The 23849-nt window shown below is 42.8% G+C and overlaps 1 protein-coding gene across 1 annotated transcript; it reads left to right on the top strand.

The window, feature by feature from the left end:
- Window positions 1-883: 883 nt before the first annotated feature.
- Window positions 884-20099, top strand: LOC106556247 (platelet glycoprotein 4; the record flags this gene model as incomplete). Its single annotated transcript, XM_087722355.1, is given in 11 exon segments — window positions 884-1025; window positions 5206-5385; window positions 8255-8346; window positions 10149-10195; window positions 11896-11965; window positions 13445-13632; window positions 15037-15155; window positions 15656-15729; window positions 17554-17608; window positions 18522-18686; window positions 19521-20099. Coding segments are annotated over 10 exon segments (1132 nt in total), but the record flags the coding sequence as incomplete, so codon positions are not given.
- Between the last annotated feature and the right edge of the window lie 3750 nt (window positions 20100-23849).

The raw sequence follows: 23849 nt of genomic DNA on the forward strand, positions 1-23849 counted from the left end.
AGCCATCAAAATGAACCCATATCTGAACCAGCCACTTTGGGTTGGGAGGGAGAGGAATCATGGCTTCTCATAGAGGATTCCATGGAGTAATGCAAAACATATTGGAAAGAGGCCTCAAATGTGCAAATATGTGTGTTGTGGAGAGGAGAGGAGGGGAGGGGAAGGGAGGGAAGGGAAGGGAAGGGAGAGGAGAGGAAGGGAGGGGAAGGGAGACAAAAAGAGAGGAGAGGAGGGGAAGGGAAGGCAAGGGAAGGGAGGGGAGGGAAGGAGGGAAGGGGAAGGGAAGGGAGAGGAGAGGAAGGGAGGAGGGAGGGGAAGGGAAGGGAGAGAAAAGGAGAAGAGAGGAAAGGAAAGGAATGGGAAAAAAGAGAAAGGGAAAGGAAAGGGGAAATGGGAAAAGAAAGAAGGGAAAGGAGAGGAAAAGAGAAAGGAAAAGGAAATGAAAGGTGAGGAGAGGAAAGGAAAGGAAGAGGAGAAAGGAAAGGAAGAGGAAAAAGGAAAGGAGAGGAGAGGGAGGGGGAGAGGGAAAGGAAAGGAAACGGAGAAAAGAAAAGGGAAAAGGGAAGGAAAGGAAAGAAGGAAAGAGAATGGAAAGGAACAGATTTGATGGTCCAATGCTCTACTGGCAGGGAATGCAATCTTTAGAAGATAGAACATAGAAGATAGATAAATAGAAGATAGAGTCGGAAGGGCCCTTGGAGGTCTTCTAGTCCAGCCTCCTGCTCAAGCAGACAAATGGGTTGTCCCAAATCCCTCCTTGAAAGCCTCCAGTGATGGAGCACCCACAACCTCCGAAGGGAAGCCCTTCCACCAATTCCAGTTGTTCAGCCCTTAACAAGTGGTGTCTTCTTCTTCTCCTCCTCCTTCCCCCCCCCTCTCAAAGGATGCGCTATCTGCCTAAGCAAAACATCACCGAACATACGGACACCCTCACCTACAGCCAGCCAAATATCATCCGTTTTGAACCCGATAAGTCCATCGGCTCGGAAAACGACAATGTCACCACTGTCAACCTTGCTGTTGTGGTAAGCTAGCCTTCCTGTTAGATTTCTGTCATCTGAACATGGAATTGTCGTCAATAATGTGGACTGTGATCAGTGGTGGGATTCTAATAATTTCTCTACCCTAATGACCAGCTGGGTAGGCGTGGCTCGGTGGTCATGTGATCGTGTGGGCGTGGCCAACTCAACATTACTCAGGTCGATGGGCACTTCGCCTTAGCTGTGACAATGTCATAAAGGTTAACCGGAGAGGCAGTTTCTGTAAGCAGGGCAATAAAGATTAGGCTAGAAACAACACCAGAATGTTTCCATGTTTCCTTCCTTCCTTCCTTCCTTCCTTCCTTCCTTCCTTCCTTCCTTCCTTCCTTCCTTCCTTCCTTCCTTCCTTCCTTCCTTCCTTCCTTCCTTCCTTCCTTCCTTCCTTCCTTCCTTCCTTCCTGGATTAGTCCTGTAAAGTGGAAAAAAACAAAAGATTTCTTCCAACAACCGGTTCTCCGAACTTCTTAGAAAGTTACCAACCGGTTCTCTCGAATAGGTGCGAACCGGCTGAATCCCACCACTGACTGTGATGTTCTCTTTGAGACTCCTCAGCGTCACGGATGAATGGAAGGGATCTTTCACAAGATTCACCTGGCCCTTTTCTAAATTTGGTCCCCGTGACTCCGGTGCATTTCCTTCCTCCCTTCCACAAACATGTTGTGGTTGTGTTACCCTGGCCAGGCATGGACTTCAGCTTCAGCGTCTTTTCCATTGAAACCTTTGGAGACTGAGCTCCCCAGCCTCCGTTCCCTTTGTCCGTTCTATTCTTGGCTACTTTGAGGGAGTCGCCCAACAGAGGTACCAATTATTACTGTGTGGGAGCGTCTCTTGAGGGGACATCCAGAACTCCAGAGATGGTAACGTTCCCAGTAAAGCATACGGCCAGAAACTTCTTGGGCTGTCCGGGCAGAATGATTTGGCCTTGGTTTGTAGCCAGTTTTTGAAATGAGGCTATTTAAATACAGACCTAAATCAATCAATCAGTCAGTCAGTCAGTCAGTCAGTCAGTCAGTCAGTCAGTCTGCCTGCCTGCCTGCCTGCCTGCCTGCCTGCCTGCCTGCCTGCCTGTCTATCATCTATCTATCTATCTATCTATCTATCTATCTATCTATCTATCTATCTATCTATCTATCTATCTATCTATCTATCTATCTATCTATCTATCTATCTATATCTACCTGCCTACCTACCTACCTACCTACCTACCTACCTATCATCTAACTATCTATCATCCAACTGTCAGATATCTATCTATCATCTATCAATCTATCTATCACTATCTTTAAAAAAATAGAATAAAAGAGTTGGAAGGGACCTTGGAGATCTTCTAGTCCAACCCCCTGCTTAGGCAGGAAATTCTACACCACTTCAGATGTCTGTTGGTCTGTCTGTCTGTCTGTCTGTCTGTCTGTCTATCTATCTATCTATCTATCTATCTATCTATCTATCTATCTATCTATCTATCTATCTATCTATCATCTATCTATCTATCATCTATCTATCAGATATCTATCTATCAATCTATCAATCTATCAATCTATCAATCTATCAATCTATCAATCTATCAATCTATCAATCTATCAATCTATCAATCTATCAATCTATCAATCTATCAATCTATCAATCTATCAATCTATCAATCTATCAATCTATCAATCTATCAATCTATCAATCTATCAATCTATCAGTCTACCTACCTACCTACCTATCATCTAACTATCATCCAACTGTCAGATATCTATCTATCATCTATCAATCTATCTATCTATCGCTATCTTTAAGAAAATAGAATAACAGAGTTGGAAGGGACCTTGGAGATCTTCTAGTCCAACCCCCTGCTTAGGCAGGAAACCCTACACCACTTCAGATGTCTGTTGGTCTGTCTGTCTGTCTGTCTGTCTGTCTGTCTGTCTGTCTGTCTATCTATCTATCTATCTATCTATCTATCTATCTATCTATCTATCTATCATCTATCTCACAGATATCAATCTATCAATCTATCAATCTATCAATCTATCAATCTATCAATCTATCAATCTATCAATCTATCAATCTATCAATCTATCAATCTATCAATCTATCAATCTATCAATCTATCAATCTATCAATCTACCTACCTACCTACCTACCTACCTACCTACCATCTAACTATCATCCAACTGTCAGATATCTATCTATCATCTATCAATCTATCTATCTATCGCTATCTTTAAGAAAATAGAATAACAGAGTTGGAAGGGACCTTGGAGATCTTCTAGTCCAACCCCCTGCTTAGGCAGGAAACCCTACACCACTTCAGATGTCTGTTGGTCTGTCTGTCTGTCTGTCTGTCTGTCTGTCTGTCTGTCTGTCTATCTATCTATCTATCTATCTATCTATCTATCTATCTATCTATCTATCTATCTATCTATATATCTATCATCTATCTCTCAGATATCAATCTATCAATCTATCAATCTATCAATCTATCAATCTATCAATCTATCAATCTATCAATCTATCAATCTATCAATCTACCTACCTACCTACCTACCTACCTACCTACCTACCTACCTACCATCTAACTATCATCCAACTGTCAGATATCTATCTATCATCTATCAATCTATCTATCTATCGCTATCTTTAAGAAAATAGAATAACAGAGTTGGAAGGGACCTTGGAGATCTTCTAGTCCAACCCCCTGCTTAGGCAGGAAACCCTACACCACTTCAGATGTCTGTTGGTCTGTCTGTCTGTCTGTCTGTCTGTCTGTCTATCTATCTATCTATCTATCTATCTATCTATCTATCTATCTATCTATCAGACTATCAATCAGATATCAATCTATCAATCTATCAATCTATCTATCTATCAATCTATCAATCTATCAATCTATCAATCTATCAATCTATCAATCTATCAATCTATCAATCTATCAATCTATCAATCTATCAATCTATCAATCTATCAATCTATCAATCTATCAATCTATCAATCTATCAATCAATCTACCTACCTACCTACCTACCTACGTACCTACCTACCTACCTATCATCTAACTATCATCCAACTGTCAGATATCTATCTATCATCTATCAATCTATCTATCGCTATCTTTAAGAAAATAGAATAACAGAGTTGGAAGGGACCTTGGAGATCTTCTAGTCCAACCCCCTGCTTAGGCAGGAAACCCTACACCACTTCAGATGTCTGTCTGTCTGTCTGTCTAATTACTGACTCACCTTGCAACGGTGGCACCAACTGCCCTGCCCAGCAGAATCCTTCCGCCGGCCCATTTCTGCAGCCGCTTGAAGTACTAAAAAAATGTGACTTATGACCATTTTTCACATTTATGACCATTGCAGCATCGCCATGGTCATGTGACCAAAATTCAGACCCTTGGAAACTGGCTGGTATTTATGACGGTTGCAGTGTCCCGGGGGGTTACAGAATCCCCTTTGGCCACCTTCTGACAAGCAAAGTCAATAAGGAAGCCGGATTCGCTTAACAACAATGTTGCTAACTAAACAATTGCAGTAGTTCACTTAACGACCGTGGCAAGAAAGGTTGGGAAATGAGGCAAAACTCCACTTAACCACTGCCTCTCTTAGCAACAGAAATTTTGGATTCGGCTGTGGTCGTAAGTCAAGGTATCGGTATAAATGAAGTTGTTCAGCACATGCTTAGGCTCAAAACTTCAAGATATTCTATGTGATTTGATCACATATAGGATTTACTTATAAGGGATTTATAAGGGACGTGGTGGCTCGGTGGCTAAGACTCTGAGCTTGTCAATCAGAAAAGTCAGCAGTTCAGCAGTTTGAATCCCTAGCGCCGCGTAACGGAGTGAGCTCCCGTTACTTGTCCCAGCTTTTGCCAACAGTTCAAAAGCATGTAAAAATGCAAGTAGAAAAATAGGAAACACCTTTGGTGGGAAGGTAACAATGTTCCATGTGTCTTTGGCATTGAATCATGCCGGCCACATGACCACGGAGACATCTTCGGACAGTGCTGGCTCTTCAGCTTTGAAACAGAGATTAGCACCACCCTCTAGAGTCGGGAACGACTAGCACATACGTACGAGGGGAACTCTTACCTTTACCTTTAGGACTTACTTAAAGGCTGTTTGCATCTATTTGCATCCCAAGTGTCCAAAATTTAAGTCATATTCATATTCCCGCAGGCTGCCCCAGCGTTGTTTAAAGCTGGACTTATTCAAGCTTTGATGGATATCTGGATGAAATCATCAAAATCAAATTTCCTCCAAACGAGAAGTGTCAAAGAAATCCTTTGGGGCTATGAAGATCCCTTCTTGAAGAAAATCCCAATGAAAGTTAATACACTTGTAGGAGTATTCTACCCTGTACGTATGAACTCAGAGAGAAAATTATTTGCTAGTGATATGACTGTAAGAAAAGCATGTGTGCTGGTATAATAGCAATATCCGTTAAACTTATATACCGCTTCACGGTGCTTTCCAGCCCTCTCTAAGCAGTTTACAGAGTCAGCCTCTTGTCCCCAACAATCTGGGTCTTCGCTTTAGCAACCTTGGAAGGATGGAAGGCTGAGTCAACCTTGAGCCTGGTGAGAATCAAACTGCTGGCAGTGTGCACAAATTAGCTTGCAGTACTGCAATCTGACCACTGGGCTACCAGGAAGAAAAATGAGAAAGGGAATAAGAGAGGAAAGGAAGGAAGGAAAGAATTAAGGGAGGGAGGGAGGAATAGAAATAGCATTTAAACTTATATACCACTTCAGAATGCTTTACATCCCTCTCTAAGCGGTTTACAAATATTAGCATATTTTCCCCAACAATCTGGGTCTTAATTCTACCGACCTCAGAAAGATGGAAGGCTGAGTCAAATCTTGAACCTGGAGACAATCAAACTGCTGGCAGTGAGCACAAATTAGCCTGCAATACTGCATTCTAACCATTGTGCCATCAGGAAAAAGAATGAGATGGGGAATGAGAGAGGGAACAAGGGAAGGAGCGAGGGAAGAGGGAAGGAAGGATAGTGAAAGAAGGAAGGAAGGATAGCAATAGCACTTAGACTTATATACTGCTTCAGACGGCTTTATAGCCCTCTCTAAGCAGTTTACAATGTTAGCGTATTGACCCCAATAATCTGGTCCTCATTTTACCCACCTTGGAAGGATGGAAGGCTGAGTCAACCTTGAGCCAGACAGAATTGAACTCCAGGCAGTTGGCAGAGTTAGCCTGCAATGCTGCTTTCTAACCACTATGCTGGAAGGAAGGAAGGAAGGAAGGAAGGAAGGAAGGAAGGAGGGAGGGAGGGAAGGAAGGAAGGAAGGAAGGAAGGAAGGAAGGAAGGAAGGAAGGAAGGAAGGATACCTCCTTAAAATTCAGGAAATTGAAATTAGAATTATGCTTTCTGAGTTAGCATAGCTGATCAAAAGTCAACAGGTTTTTTTTTTAATTCTAGATACAAAAGCATTCCTGACCTCAGTCTACTTCATCAGATATTAGAAATAAAGCAACAAATGACAAATGGGATTTTCATAGTGGTATCAAGTAATTTCCTTAGCTTATCTCCTTTTAGCGTGATAGCAGCACCAATCGGCCTGGGGCTTATCTAGAAAGCTAAGCATGGTCAGTCCTGGATCGTAGTTGGATGGGGGGGAATGAATATGAAAATCTACCCTTTTTTGCCCCTTTGGGGGAACTTGGATAACTGAATTATAGATATCCTTTCAAAAGTGAAAGGATTCGCTTTTCAATTTTCCATATATATATATAGAGAGAGAGAGCCGAGGTGGCGCAGTGGGTAGAGTGCAGTACTGCAGGCCACTTCAGCTGACTGCAATCTGCAGTTCAGCGGTTCAAATCTCACCGGCTCAGGGTTGACTCATCCTTCCGAGGTGGGTGAAATGAGGACCCAGACTGTGGGGGCGATATGCTGACTCTGTAAACCGCTTAGAGAGGGCTGAAAGCCCTATGAAGCAGTATATAAGTCTAACTGCTATTGCTATTGCAATATATATCTAGTCCATCCGTAATTGCTAATCATATCAATGACTGGGCTGTAAATGCACTGATAGGATTTTTGGCATCATCACTTTTACATTATTTTTGACCCTGCAGGAAAAATGGGAAGGTGGAAGCCGTGGCAATTTTTACATGAACTACATTCAGAATGCAACGTTAGCAATTTTGATTAATTAAAAAAAATGACATGGCTAATTCAAAGTCAGGCGGAAAGAAAATTGGATAATCACAGAGGTGGAAAGATTAGCATTAGTGTTCACAAACCATTTGCATCTTAGTCATACAAGAGAGTTTAAAATGTTGGTTAATTTCATATCACCAAGTTGAAATTCCTGGGAGTTTATCTTATACTAGCCAATAACCCGGCAGTGGGGGGAATGTCAGAACCAAACGTACTTTCTAATGTTGGATTTTCCCCCTTATCAGAGGGAGCCCCCTTGTGGAGTACTGTGAAGCCGTTACCATGGCAACTCCACTGCGCTGGACAGTAGAAGCCATTTTACGGCAGTAGAGTAGAAGCCATTTTAAGGCACAACAGGCTGTATCCACAGAACACACACCCTGAGGTGATTTGGGGGTGTCTTACCCCCACAGTATTTGTTTCCAGAGAGTAAGTCATCTGTGTACCAAGTTTGGTTGAAATTGCTCGAGGCATTCCAGAGTTATGCTGGAACATACACATATACAGCCATTTTTATATAGGGAGGAGGAGGAGGAGGAGGAGGAGGAGGAGGAGGAGGAGGAGGAGGAGGAGGAGGAGGAGGAGGTGATGATGATAATGATAATGATAATGATAATGATAATGATAATGATAATGATAATGATAATGATAATGATAATGATAATGATTGATAATGATAATGATAATGATAATGATAATGATAATGATGATCATTATATTGGGTTATTTTTAAAAGATGTGAATGCTTTGTGTAAATCTGACTCAGGACAACTTCAGATATATTTTCTTTCCTGAATTGTGACTATTTCCTTGTTTGAATTTTTAGCCCAAATTTAGCCTTCTTCAAAAGTTAAGATCTCCATGTCCTAGGTACCGGGGTGGGTGGATAGAACGCCAGTGTTGTACTAAAAACAGAAAATAAAGAACATTGTTCATATCTTAGATTTTGTAGATCAGGCTTTTAAAAGCTAGCCCATTTACCTTGACGATGGAGCCTGTTTGTTCCAAAAAATAATTTTCTCTTCTCTCTTTCTTCCATTCAAGTACAATGAAACATTGGATGGCCCTTACCAAATTTACAGTGGGAGAGATGATTTAAGCAAGAAAGGAACTATCCTCACTTTTAACAATAGCAGGTATAATATCTTTGGGGAAAATATAGCTGTTATTTTAAAAAACAATTACAACAGTTTAGTAATCTGTTCTGTTTTGTGAATGCTTGATGTATTTGTATATAGATAGATAGATGATAGATAGATAGATAGATAGATAGATAGATAGATAGATAGATAGATAGAGATAGATAGATAGATAGAGATAGATAGATAGATAGATAGATAGATAGATAGAGATAGATAGATAGATAGATAGATAGATAGAGATAGATAGATAGATAGATAGATAGATAGAGATAGATAGATAGATAGATAGATAGATAGATAGATAGATAGATAGATAGATAGATAGATAGATAGATAGATAGCTTTCATATATATGCAGGTCTTGATGTATTCGGGTCTTTTCCCGTGTAAGATTGACAGTATCTTGGCAGTATCGAAACGTCACCAAAATACTGTCACACAGGAAAAGACTTGAATATGTTGAATACACCAAGACGTGCATACCTATACCTGTGAAAATCTACGAAAACAAATTTCATATATACGTGTATATACTGCACATACATGCACATTGTGTGTGTATGTTTATATACGTACACATATACACAAATATGCATATATGCACACCTACAAACACATGAATATATTTACCCACATACATACACATATATACATAGACACACATATCTACATACATATACATACATAAACATACGCACATATGCATATAAACACATATACACACGTACACATACATATACACAAACACACACACATCTACAATATACACACATGCATATATAAACACATATACACACATACATTTTTACATTGGGGAATATTTAACTGTATGTATGTATGTTTATATGTATGTGTGTGCGTGTGTGTGTGTTGCGAATTATCCTAAAAGTACGAGTTCCAGTTATAAAAGAAGAAACCGATATTGCGATCTCTGGAACTTAAAATATATTTCTCACTTAGCTGTCATTGGGCTTTGTAACATTGTCAGAGTGTAAAAACTATGCGCGTAATGGCCAAATTGATTAATAGTGTATAAAGGCAGATATCTCTTCAATGGTAGTTTTCTTTTGTATACAAGTGTGTGCATATCAGAGGTGGGTTCCTACCAGTTCACACCTATTCGGTAGAACCGGTTCATCAAATCTACCGAACCGGTTAGAAGAGGTTCCACCAGTGGACCCGGAAAGCAGGCCACACCTACAGAAGAGGTTCCAAACTTTTTTGAAACCCACCACTGGTGCATATGTATGTGTATGTTTATGTGTGTGTGTACCATCCAGAGACAACAGTTGAGAGAGCCAAGGACACAACCTTGAGAATGGAATGCAAACAGCCCCCAAAGAGGCCCCCAAAGCTTGAATGTTACCAAAACACCAAATTTGAACCTTACTGGACATCACCAAATTGACCCTGGTAGGAGAAGAGAGAAATTCCAAGTTTGAATGGGAAGCCCTTAGAACTGGCTTTGCTACACTTTAGTCAACTAGCCTTAGTAAAAGAATACACTGAAAGAATACAAAATGGAATTGAGAGTCTTTCTTTCCTGAATGCTCAGGTTGGGACAGGCTTGACACTGATTAGTTATATACACTCCTCTTATCCTATCCTAAATCCTTCTACCTTTTTCAATTCCTTCTTGTGAAGAATATGATTATGAGAGACTTTGAGATAGAATATCTGTCCCCGCCTTTGTTTAATTTTCACACTTTTCCTTCGAATCAGAAGACAATTGTTTAGCTAAGAAAATTGCCTGGTATCTAAATTATATATTATTTTTCTTTTCTTTCTTTTCAAAGGACCGTCAAATACTGGAAAAGTTATTGCGGTATGGTGAATGGGACAGGTAAGTGTGTCAATGGGAGCAGCAATTAAATGTTCATTATTGTGTAGAACACACAATAAACATTTTGACCTGCCTTAAAATAGGAAAAGGTTGGAAACTGAAGTCAAGGGGCAAAGCTCCTAAAGATCCCACTTCAACAGATAAAATAAAAAATACAATAAAATCCAATAAATGAAAATCCTACCCTCACAATGATTCTATAGAGCACTGCACACCAAGACAACTGGACACAAAAACAGTTTTGTTCCCGAACTCCACGACTGTGCTGAACAAATAATTCCCCCAACACTGCCAAACCATTCAATAAGGCTGCGCTACTATTACTATTAGTCTTCTCATCGTTCCTATCACCCATCTCCTCCCACTTATGACTGTAGGACTGTAACTTTGTGGCTTGTATCCTTACAATTTATATTGATATTGATTGTTTCCTGATTGTTTATTTGTACCCTATGACTATCGTTCAATATTGTACCTGATGATTCTTGACGAATGTATCTTGTCTTTTTATGGACACTGAGAGCATCTGCACCAAAGACAAATTCCTTGTGTTTCCAATAAAGAAATCTATTCTGTTCTGTTCTGTTCTGTTTTGTAAAGCAGTGCCCCTGCTTTTGTTCTTTACCCTATCAAAATCAAGAAGAAACTTTGAACTTTATGAAAACAGAACGACGGATAGATATCAAGGACTTGTCCCCTAAAGTTAGAAAATAAAGGTTGTATGTTGGGGGGGGGGAGGAATTGGTTGCAAATGCTACACTAAAAATGAAGTGGCATGTTTGGAGAAAAAGGTTTAAAGGTTTCTGTTCTTTTTTTACAGAAAGCAAGATCAATTTAAGGTCCTGTTTAAACTTATTCTCCTCATTTAAATGTGAGATCATTCGTTCTTAGAATACAATTCTTTATAGAACAGAATTCTTTATTGACCAAGTGTGATTGGACGCACAAGGAATTTGTCTTTGGTACAGATGCTCTCAGTGTAATACAAACAACAAATCATAGGTCATAGGTCATTTTGCCTTTACACACACACACACACACACACACACACACACACACACACACACAATTAAACAAATATATCTCAGCTTCAGAAAAGCATGTTGACAAACCAAAATGTTGGAAAACTGCATGGAATTCTCTGTATTCTAATTTTTTTGGCACCTACTGTTCGATCAATGGTTTTTCCAGGTTTTAAGTCCCATTTTGCTTTGAGCTGCCACATTGGCCAACTCCAGAAGGATGTTGTCCAAAGAAGAAAATACTCTTTAATTCTTTAGTTCTGGATGGCCTACCTCTTCCTCCGATAATCCAACCATTAGCAATAGCAATAGCAGTTAGACTTATATACCGCTTCATAGGGCTTTAAGCCCTCTCTAAGCGGTTTACAGAGTCAGCATATTGCCCCCAACAACAATCCGGGTCCTCATTTCACCCACCTCGGAAGGATGGAAGGCTGAGTCAACCCTGAGCCGGTGAGATTAGAACCGCTGAACTGCAGATAACAGTCAGCTGAAGTGGCCTGCAGTACTGCACCCTAACCACTGCGCCACCTCGGCTCTCGGTTAGAACCGAACAGCTGAGTTGGATGAACAGGGAAAGAAACTCTGTTGTAAAGGCGTGCTTTGAATTCAGAGGCAGGATATTTGTATGCACTGTGAGGTTCGCCATTTACAAGATGTTCTGATTGTAACTCACAGATGCGGCTTCGTTCCGCCCATTTATAACCAAGGAGGAAGACCTGCGTTTCTTCTCCGCCGATATTTGCAGGTAAATGATCTCAAACAAACGGGGCCCTTCCTTTCATTCCCAAATACTAGTAAACCAGAGCTTATCACCACAACAGCGGATTGCTGGTTCTAAGCAAGGGGGGTGGTTAAGTGCCCGATTTTATGAATTATTAGTAGCTGATAAGCCGGAGTTGCCCGGGATTTTCCCCCTTACCAGAGGGAGAGCCCCCTTGTAGAGTACTGTGAAGCTGTTACCATGGCAACTTCACTATGCTGCATAATAGAAGCCATTTTGCGGCAGTACAGTAGAAGCCATTGGAGGGCACAACAGGCTGTATTTTAACAGAACACCACCCCCTCCACCGAGGAGTGTTAGGGGTCTCTTACCCCCCACAGTATTTGCTTCCAGAGGGTAAGTCAGCTGTGTACCAAGTTTGGTTGAAATTGTTTGAGGCGTTCCAGAGTTATGCTGGAACCCACACATATGCACACACCCATTTATATATAGATTATTATTATTTTCTGTTATGGTGGTTAAGCAATTAACTGTAGTTGGTTGATCGACAACTACAAGATTAGTGGATGTCCCATAGGGGATATTTTTCAAAAGGCAATTGGATTTATTTATTTTTTTGAGGACGTTTTGCTTCTCATCCAGGAAGCTTCTCTTTTTTATATATTAAAGAGTTTTAATAAGTTTTACAATTGTATACCCTTCCCCTTCCCTCCCTCAGCCCCAATCCCACATCCACTCCCCCCCCCCAACCTCCCAGAGCAAAATACAGGGTATAAACTTTAACAATCATACACTAAAATAAACTAACTTTAGCATCGTACCTTCACTTATACTTTAACTCCCCTTTTGTAAAGCTAACTGTAGATAAATTGTAACATTCCTTGTTCATTCATTCATAATCTAGCTGAAATTTCTTAGTCCCATATTTATTTTGAATGTAATCAGTCCATCTTCTCCATTCCAGTTTATATTTCTCATCTGAATGGTCCTTCAAGTATGCTGATATTTTAGCCATCTCTGCTAGGTTTGTTACTTTTAACGTCCATTCTGGAATAGTAGGCAATTCTTCCTTCTTCCAGTACTGCGCCACCAACAATCTTGCTGCCGTTGTTAAGTTCAGAATCAAATTAGTCTCTATAGCTGTACAATCTGTAATTATACCTAACGAGAATAACGGAGGAGTAAACTTTAACCTCTTTTTAAGAATATTTGGAGTAATCCACCATCTTTTTATCCAAAATGCTTTGACTTTTTTACAAGTCCACCATATATGATAATGCGCAGCACAATCCCATCTCCAGCACATCCAGGATGCTTCTTCTGTTCCAACCGAAGAACTGAAGAAGCTTCTTGGATGAGAATCAAAACGTCTTCAAGGAAGAACCAAAGTCCAGTTGCCTTTTGTGAAAGCCCATTTTTGGGACAATGGTTGAGAATTTCCGTAGAAAATATTGCTGGATCCGTTTTGATCCTGCCGTGATCATATTATTTTTTACGAAACAGGTCAATCTTCGCCACATTTGAAAGCGAGCAGATGGTGAAAGGCATCCCACTTTATCGCTTCATTATCCCTCCGTCGGCTTTTGCGTCGCCCCAATCCAATCCGGATAATGTTTGCTTCTGCACTGATATGACTGTAAGCAATAATTGTACCTTAGGTGGAGTTCTGGATATCAGCTCTTGCAAAGCAGGTAACGGAGTAAAAATGCACTTTAAAAAAAACAAACCCTTCTTAATGATAGAGGTGACTAGAATGTTATGCACCAGTGGACATTCCTCAAAACTTGTGTCTTTCGTTGCAATCTAGAGGTGAATAAAAAGGGCAACGGTTTTAAACATTTATTTATTTATTTATTTATTATTAATTAGACTTTTATACCGCTTCATAAGGCTTCCAGCCCTCTCTAAGCGGTTTACAAATTCTTTTTAGCAAATTGAGTCAGCAACTTGCCCCCACAGTCCGGGTTCTCATTTCACCCACCTTGGAAGGATGGAAGGCTGAGTTGACCTTGAGCCGGTGAGATTTGAACCGCTGAACTGCAGATCGCAGTCAGCTAAAGTGGCCTGCAGTACTGCACCCTAACCACTGCGCCACCTCGGCTCATAAACATCAAGTCAATAAAGCAAGGGTGTCAAACTCAAGGCCCGCGGGCCGAATCCAGCCCTCGGTGCTTAGATCTGGCCCACGGGCCCACCCTGGAAACAGCGAAGGACCGGCCCACGGTGCTTCTGCCAGTGAAAATGGAGCTCGGAAGGGCCCCGCACAGTCCTCAAGGGCTCCATTTTTGGCTGGAATTGCATCTTGCAGCCGTTTGCCAGTGAAAATAGAGCTCGGGAGGGCCACACACAATTTATGAAGAGAGCCATGTTGGCACATCTGGAAAAACCCAAATCTGAAAGCTTCCCGGTTTCCCCACCCAGTTCAAAGTTCAAAATCTTGCCCCCACGCCCACAAGTCCATCCCATGGTCCAATCTCCCACTGCCATGCTGGCAGTTCCACCCATCCAGTTCCAGTCAGGTGCAGAGTTGAAGAGACAAAGGATGACCTTGGCTTTCTAGAAAGAATGTTGTTATGGCTACATATCATCCCCCCTCCCATTTTCCCACAATAGAAAATGCATAGTAGAATAATAGAAAGTGTGTCAGGCCAAGACCCAAAGGAAAAAAATGGCTGCAGGCCTGGCACCAAGCTTACTAGGAGTTGTACTTGGTGAGTAAGCTTCACTGACTAGTTGGCTGTTTCCCCAAAGATAGAAATGTCTCCATTCTTCCATTCAGCTTCTCTAGTAGAACAGAACTGGATGATACAATAGCAATAGCAATAGCAGTTAGACTTATATACTGCTTCATAGGGCTTTCAGCCCTCTCTAAGCGGTTTACAGAGTCAGCATATCGCCCCCACAGTCTGGGTCCTCATTTTACCCACCTCGGAAGAATGGAAGGCTGAGTCAACCTTGAGTCGGTGAGATTTGAACAGCCGAACTGCAGAACTACAGTCAGCTGAAGTAGCCTGCAGTGCTGCATTTAACCACTGTGCCACCTCGGCTCTCGTAAAACTTGTACCTCATCTTCATTTTCCCTTTTATTTCTATAGGTAAACCAGTCTACATCTCGTTGCCCCATTTCCTGCATGCAAGTAGGGAATTTTTTTATTTTGTTGACGGATTGAAGCCCGATGTGGAAGAACACAAAACCTTTCTGGATGTAGAACCAGTAAGTGACTTGTAGATTAAATCCATAGCCAGGCCTTCTCTGTCGTGAAAGTTGACCCTTGAAGTTAATTTTGGAGTTTGTTCAATTAAATGGGATTGTTTTCTCCTAGTAATTCATTTGCTGTGCAGATGGGATGTAGATTTTCCAAGGGCCCATCAGCCTGTAAATTCAGCTTCATTCAGTTGCCCGGGGATTATGGGGTTGTTCAAAGAGGATGATGATTCTAAGCACATTAAAAAATGCAGAACCAACTTTGAAAGCAAACACCCATTTCAAAATGGATGAATATCCGGTTTCAATTAATTACAATGAAATCATTGACACAATGATGGTTGACATGGCTTCCTAGCTATTGAGATTCAGCCTGTCCAATGCTGATAAAACCTTTCCAAACTCCGCATCTGAATGCATTATTTTTTTTTCTATTTAATGCCACTCACATTTAAATAATCCCCCACCCCACCCACAAAATTCACTGTATTGTTATTATTATTTTTTAGAACACGGGATTTACCATGCAGTTTGCAAAAAAGTTGCAGATTAATCTATTGGTGAAACCGAACACAAAAATCACGTAAGTCTTGACGGTTGTTCTCTTCTATTGGGGGGGGGGACGGTGGGGGGGGTTTGTTCTTCATGTATGCTTGTCAGGAGAACTGGCTTACGGGCAACAGCATCTCAAGGAGGGATTCAAGATGGCAGGTCTGACATCCTCACTGAAGCTCCGCCCCCTTTAGATGGGCAGACCATAGAGGTCAACTGTGGCCTTCACATCTCCTGGAAGCCTCTTTTGAAACAATCTGATAGGACAGATGGAGAACGGTTGGTTGTAGGCTTTAAAATCAACGGAGGGACGATGACAAGATATCAACCCGTCTCAATTATCTGAGACATATCCATTCACGTTCTAGCTAAGGCCTTATCTTATGCTCTCTTGAACTCTTCTGCCCTTCCATAAATTTGTGTGCTCAGCCATCAAATAGAGAGTTTACCTTGCTGTGTTTTGCTTATTTTGAAAATGCCATTTGTGTCAGGTTTCCGAAAGATGCCCCAATTAATTCATGAGCCTCGAGCCAAGTTTCAAAAGAAAATCCAGTCATTTATTAGGAGCACCACTTCGGCAATATCCCATTGCAGTCAGATCTGACCTCATTTTAATTATGGCTGAACTTTGTGCCCCTGTTTCCCCCTCCCTCCCTGCTCAGTCTGTGTCATAAATCACATTCTCCAATGAGGTGCACTCCTCCCAAGCCTGCTGTAGTAATCTGAAGATATACGTGGAATGCACTCCCCACCTTTTGTCACCAAGGCAACTTTATGAGTTGAAATTTAGCCTTTTTTTCTCAAAGGTAACAATCTAAACCAGGAGTGCCAAACACAAGCTGTGGTCGGATCTGGCCTGTGGGGCCATTGTGGAAAATGTAAAGGGTCGGTCTGCGTCGCTTCATCCCGGTCTGCCCAATGCAAAGAGGAAACATGTCAGCTGTTTGGGGAGTGACATCAAGTTGGCCATGCCAACCCAGTCAGCATGCCCACCCAGTCAGCCATCCCAGTGAGTGGCATCAAGCTGGCCATGCCCACCTGGTCAACCACGCCCGCCCAGTTGGTTATGCCCACTCAATCAGCCAACCCAATGAGTGGCATCAAGATGGCCATGCCCACTCAGTCAGCCACGCCCACCCAGTCGGTCATACCCACTCAATCAGCCAGCCCAGTGAGTGGTGTCAAGCTGGCCATGCCCAACCAGTTGACCATACCCACCCAGTTGGCCATGCCCCCCCCCCAAGGTCAACCACAGCCCTGATGCAGCCCTCAAGGAAATTGAGTTTGACACTCCTGATCTAAATGAATGTAGACATTTCCAACCAGTTGGAAGAAGAACCAAGTAACACAGGCACTTTCTCCACCAGGCAATTTCAGGTGGCCCCAAGAAAAATAGTATATAACTCAAAGTAAGGTAAAGAGACTTGGTGGCTCAGTGGCTAAGATGCTGAGCTGGTCAATCAGAAAGGTCGGCAGCTCAGCGGTTTGAATCCCTAGCGCCACGTAACGGAGTGAGCTCCCGTTACTTGTCCCAGCTTCTGCCAACCTAACAGTTTGAAAGCATGTAAAAATGCAAGTAAAAAAATAGGAACCGCATTTGGTGGGAAGGTAACAGCGTTCCATGCGCCTTTGCTGTTTAGTCATGCTGGCCACATGACCACGGAGATGTCTTCGGACAGCGCTGGCTCTTTGGCTTAGAAACAGAGATGAGCACTGCCCCCTAGAGTTGGGAACGACTGGCACATATGTGCGAGGGGAACCTTTACCAAAGTAATGTGGTCACCATTTCTTGTAATCTCAGAAAAGAACTGAGTTCTTCTAATGTTGCTTTTTTCCCCTTTTTTGTTTCCTGCAGAGCACTAAAACAAATCAAACATCACTTTATCTTTCCTGTTTTGTGGCTGAATGAGGTGAGTGGATGCCTTTTTCAATTGCTCCAAATCCTTCCTTTATAGTTTGTCTCATTGACCAATCTCAGATCACTGTTGATTGAACCAACAACAAAAAAAGGGGAGGTGGAAATCCCCCCAAAAATCTGCGTCTACGTGATCATCTACCCTGTTTTCTGTGACTGTGAGTTCGATCCTAGGTAGAAGCAGATATTTCTCTCCCTGGGCACACTGAGAATATATCTGCTGAAACAAAACTCCGTCCTGGTGACAGGAAGGGCATCGGGCCATTGAAACACTCTGCTAGAACTTTTCAGTTGCCCAGACTCCACCCCTCAAGGGATTATGGGGTCATTAAATGACGAGGATGAGGATGAAGCATGTGCCAAATAGGAAGAGTGATACAGTGGCCCAGAGGTGGAGCTCTCACCTCACAATCAGGAGACCGTGAGTTCAATCCTAGGTAGAGGCAGATATTTCTCGCTCTGGGCACACTGAGAATATATCTGCTACAGAGGTGGTATTCACTAGGTTCTAGAGAATCACTAGTGGAAATTTTGAGTAGTTCGGAGAACTGGTAAATACCAGCTCTGACTGGCCCTGCCCCCGTCTATTCTCTGCCCTCCCCCAAGTCCCAGCTGATGGGGAGGGAATGGGGATTTTGCAGTATCCTTCCCCTGCCACGCCCATCACGCCACGCCCACAGATCTGGTCCGGTAGTAAAGTTTTTTTGAATCCCACCACTGATCTGCTGAACAAAACTCCGCATTGGCAACAGGAAGGACATCTGGCCAGTAAATACTCGGCTCCATTCATTGCCCAGACTCCACCCCCTGCAAGGGATTATGGGGTGGTTAAAAGAAGATGATGATTCCTGCTGCTGTATTCTTCTGCTGGAAGGATGCTGAAAAATGCTCTCTCTCTCTTTCTCCAGACGGCTACTATCACTGATGAGAAAGCAGATGTTTTCCGATCCAAAGTGACCAACAAGATCAAACTTCTGCACTTCCTTCAGCTGGCGCTAATGGTCATCGGATCTGTGATCTTTCTGGGATTCCTAATTGCTTTTTTCCTATGCAAAGGGAAGAGCCCTAAATAAGTAAGTGAAACTCGAAACTGAGATCTGCAATTAATGCATTAATTGATTAATTAATTTGGAAGGGCTCTTGGTGCCACCAGATTCTGGGTGCCATAGGACTTCCTTCCTTCCTTCCTTCCTCCCTCCCTCCCTCTCTCTCTCTTTCCTTCTTTCTTTCTTTCTCTCACTTCCTCTCTCTCTCTTTCTTTCTCTCTGTCTGTCTTTCTCTCTCTCTTTCCCTTCCTTCCTTCCTTCCTTCCTTCCTTCCTTTATTCCTTCATTTCTTTCTTTCTTCCATCCTTCCTTTCTCTCTCTCTCTCTCTCTCTTTCCTTCTTTCTCTCTCTCTCTTCCTCTCTTTCTTCCTCTCTCTCTTCCTCTCTTTCTTTCTCTCTCTCTGGCTCTGTCTCTCTCTGGCTCTGTCTGTCCCTCTCTGTCTCTGCCTGCCTGCCTGCCTGCCTGTCCCTCTCCCTCCCTCCCACTCCCTCTCTCTCTCTCTCTCTTTCTCTTTATTCATTTACAAAATTTATATTGCCCACTACTCACACATGGCAACTCAAGGCGGCTTACAAGGATACAAAAGCAGCGTGTGCAAGAAGGAAAAATCATTTTAAAAAAAACATAAAATCAGAATCCCCCATCCTGGCGACAACACACATACATACCATGCTGGGTTCCCCAGTCCCACTGGCAAAACCACGGCTCCGGGGCCTTCTGAAAGAATGTTAGAGTGGGAGCCAACTTAATCTCGGGTGGAAGTGCTCTGAGATGCATTCAAATAGAAATGAAGTCCCAGTCCCTCATCTAACATTTCTGGATTTTATTGGACTCATTTTTGCTTTCTTTTCTTTTCTCAGCCTGCAGGAAGATGCTGCTGGTGAAAGCATCCATTATTTCCCCCAATTTCAAGCAGAGAATAGACCTGCCTTCCTGGTGTTGTTGGTTGTGATCCATATATGTAAAATACCTTGGGGGAAAGATGCCGGACATACAGGGGGGGACAGATAAATCATTTTTTGCAACCTGAACTCCACGGACATTCAAAGGTTCTGTTTCCTCCCCCACCTCCCATCGGAAAGACTGGCATGAAACCTGAACTTCTGGGTCCCTCGAAAGGAAAAAAATTCCATTTTGCCCCTCCTTCAGAATGCAACTTCACTTTGGATCTGAATTTGTTCTGCCAATCCTGCAGCTCGGCTGGCATTTCCTCTGAGTTTCCGCACTTTAGGAGTCTAAGGAGGGCGAACTGAAGTTGCACCACGGAGTGGCTGGGCTAGAAAAATATTATTATTATTGGGCTCCCACCCCTCTGACGAGAAGAGCCCGAGTTGTGTTTGCCTTCAAAAGCTGTGACTTTTTGATTGGTTTCGAAGGAGAGGAAGGAAGAGCCAACAACTGTAGAATATTAATTGCTAGTAAAGGACTTACCAAAAAGGCTCGTTTGGTTATTTGGGTTTCTGTCAACCCCGAGTTTCCCTAACCTGTTCTGACCCAAAAAGGGAGAGTCAGGATCCTCGTCAAAACCCCTTTTACTGATACGACGGTGAATTCCTTTCATTCACAGTCCGTGTTCTGCCCCGGGCAATGAGGTTCTGCTCGGGCAGCCAGTTAACTCCACGCTTAGGAATATCTTTCAGACCACGTTTATTATCAGGCATCCTTAATAGCAAAACTTACAGTTCAGTGTTAAGATTCTTCTGACTTCCCATGATCTGTCCCCATCACGTAGTGTAAAAAGATGATTGTTTTTATCCCCATGCTGAGTGGAGATGTAGAATGCTACTATTCCGGTTCACAAAAGCAATTAAACTACCCCGGCTATAAACTTTGCATGTGGGCAAGATGCCCCGGTGGCCAACCATAAACAGAGATGAGATCACATGTCATGGAACTACGTTTCCCATAAGGCAGTCTCTGCCTGCATTTCCCATGAGGTAGTTTCTTAAAGGAGACAGTTCTTAATTCCTACACTAGCTGGGGCAGCACAGTCAGCAAGGCTTAGAAAACAGTCTTTCAGAGGAGTATTTATCCACACGAACCTCATCTCATTCAGAGAGCTGCCAGATAACTAGTGTCCAAAGTCAGGGCAAAGCAAAACTTGGCACAGAGTTTCTCATAGTCACAACCAGAACTTTCCACTCTTGAAATGACCGAAGGAACAAATGGTTTCCTGCAAATGCCCCCTCCCTGTTCGTTCCTCTTTTGTTTCCTATGGGAGGGGCCAATGGCAATAGCAATAGCAATAGCAATAGCAGTTAGACTTATATACCGCTTCATAGGGCTTTCAGCCCTCTCTAAGCGGTTTACAGAGTCAGCATATTGCCCCACAGTCTGGATCCTCATTTCACCCACCTCGGAAGGATGGAAGGCTGAGTCAACCTTGAGCCGGTGAGATTTGAACAGCCGAACTGCAGAACTGCAGTCAGCTGAAGTAGCCTGCAGTGCTGCATTTAACCACTGCGCCACCTCGGCTCTTTTTATCACCTCCAAGGTGTGGCTTTAGTCATAAGTCGACCCTGCTTTCTTAGTTGTTCTTGTCTTCTGGCAGCTCTGCGCATGCGCACACTGGGAACAGGCTCCAGCTGTTCTTCTGCTTCACTGCTGTCTAGCTCCCTCTCTGTCCCCTGATGCAGAGCCCTCGTCTGAGCTTTCCTCGGCCCCCAGGACCGGCCCATGTTCCTCCCCAACTGCTTCCCTATTTGACTCTGCACCAGCTCTGCTGGCTGCCAGCGGGCCACAACATAACCTTCCCTCTCTGCCTTTTGCAAACTTGCAAAGTAGTTTTCTGGGAGACTGTTGTGGAAAGATCTTGGGGATAACCTAACGATAAGCATCTTAAATAGGCAAACCTCAATATTTTTGGCAGGGCCTTCAAACAGGCAATGATTGTGGCTCCATCAAAGGTTCTGTCTCATGCATGGGTGGTGTCATTTGGGAGATGAAATATGAGCTTCCTTCAGTTTGTGACATGGAATTTCCCAGTATCACAAGGAGCAAGAAACTGTGCAATTTGGCATTCTAACAGCAACATGGAAAGCAGTTCTAGGCTGTATAAACAGAGGGATAGAAGTGTTAATACCACTTTATAAGGCCTTGGTAAGTCCACACTTGGAATACTGCATTCAGTTTTGGTTGCCACGATGTAGAAAAGATGCAGAGACTCTAGAAAGAGCGCAGAGAAGAGCAACGAAGAGGATTAGGGGACTGGAGGCAAAAACATATGAAGAACGGTTGCAGGAACTGGGTATGTCTAGTCTAGTGAAGAGAAGGACCTGGGGAGACATGATAGCAGTCTTCCGATATCTCAGGGGTTGCCACAAAGAAAAGGGAGTCAAGCTATTCCCCAAAGCACCTGAGCTTAGGACAAGAAACAATGGGTGGAAACTCATCAAGGAGAGAAGCAACTTAGAACTAAGGAGAAATTTCCTAACAGTGAAAACAATTAACCAGTGGAACAGCTTGCCTCCAGAAGTTGTGAATGCTCCAACATTGGAAGCTTTTAAGAAGATGTTGGATAACCATTTGGGTGGAGTGATATAGGGTTTCCTGCCTAAGCAGGGGGTTGGACTAGAAGACCTCTAAGGTCCCTTTCAACTCTGCTATTCTATTCTATTCTAAAGCCAGTGTTGAGTCACAACCAAGGGGAATCCAGCTTCTAATCTTTCTTCAGCCACAGAGTTTCCAATGGGTGACTTTGGACGGACGGACGGACACACACACACACACACACACACACACACACACACACACACACACACACACACACACACACACACATATATATATATATATATATATATATATATATATATATATATATATATATATATATATATATATAGTAGGAGTGCTATTATGTCACCCTGACCTTGTAAATTAGAAGTACGGTATGAAATTAGCAAATCAGCATAAATATGGGCTAGATGGAGTTTAATGACTTGGGTTTTGCTGTCTGTTCTGAGCCAGCTCCCCAGACACAACAAACCCTCTGAAGTGAATTCAAAGATTCCTTTATTTGGAACGCTGGCAGCCCTGGCAAAACATTTCTCTCTCACCGCAGGCTAACAAGTTGGTCCAGCAGGGAGATGAATAATTGTCTGCCACATCTATTCATCTCCGCCCCCTGCCTTTACCCAGAGTTATGGTGGAGCTTTGCTAGCAGCAGTGGCTCTTCCGTCCCAAGGACCAGCCCATAGATTTCCACTGCTCTCCTCTCCTCTGCCTTCTGTGCATCCACGTGTCAATTTTTGGACTCAGCTGTTCCTCCTCTTCTTCATCAGCCACCTCCAGACCTGGGGGTTGTTGACTCCATCTGAGGGCTGATGGATGGCCAGGCCACCCCTCTCCCCCACTCTCTCTGTCTCTGTCTCTGTCTCACTGTCTCTCTCTGTCTCTCTCTGTCTCTCTGTCTCTCTCTCTCTCTCTCTCTCTCTGCCAGCTCCATACCCTCTTCCTCCTCGGAGCTCTCAGGTTGCCTTGATGTTCACCCTGACTCCTACGCCTCCTCCTCCTCCTCCAATTTGGCTGCTGGAGGGACCAGTGGCCAACAGGTCACAACGCTATCATTGAAATTAATTCATTTCTCGAATGAAGGTACATATACCTGTGCCACGATCCAATCTGTGTTGGCTGCCAGGAGCAAAGATTTATTCTTCTAAACTTTTGGCCTAATGCTGGAGCCTATTGTTCTGACCTAGGCTTCCTGATACAGTAAAAAGTGCACGCTCTCAGCGTTCCTAGTATCATGTAGAATTAAATCAGAGTCCAAGGCAACACAATCCTTTTGGTTCCAATTTAATAAAGCAGCCATCTTAGGCACATCTGTGTTAATCCCAATAATGGAAATGACATCAGAATCCCACCCAGTTAAAAGTTCATGATCTTGTCCCCACACCCAAAAATCCATCACATGGTCCAATCTTCCTCTTCCACGCTGGCATCCACACCCAGCTGCTTCCGGTCAGGTGTCCTGGTGCGGAGACAAAGGATGACCTTGGCTTCAAGTAAAGAATGAAAACAATACATTCCACAATCTCACTCCTGTCTATTCCCCACTCCCAATGACTATACTAATGAAACAGCATCCCACCCCACCCCACCCCATTCTATATTCTATATACTATATTTATTCTATATTCTATTCTATTCTATTCTATTCTAATTATTATCTTCATTCCAATATCTAT

Source organism: Thamnophis sirtalis, unplaced genomic scaffold (genome assembly GCF_051295495.1).
Source record: "Thamnophis sirtalis isolate CommonGarterSnake01/CBP01778 unplaced genomic scaffold, rThaSir2_p1.2 scaffold_9, whole genome shotgun sequence".
NCBI classification, from domain to species: Eukaryota; Metazoa; Chordata; class Lepidosauria; order Squamata; family Natricidae; genus Thamnophis; species Thamnophis sirtalis.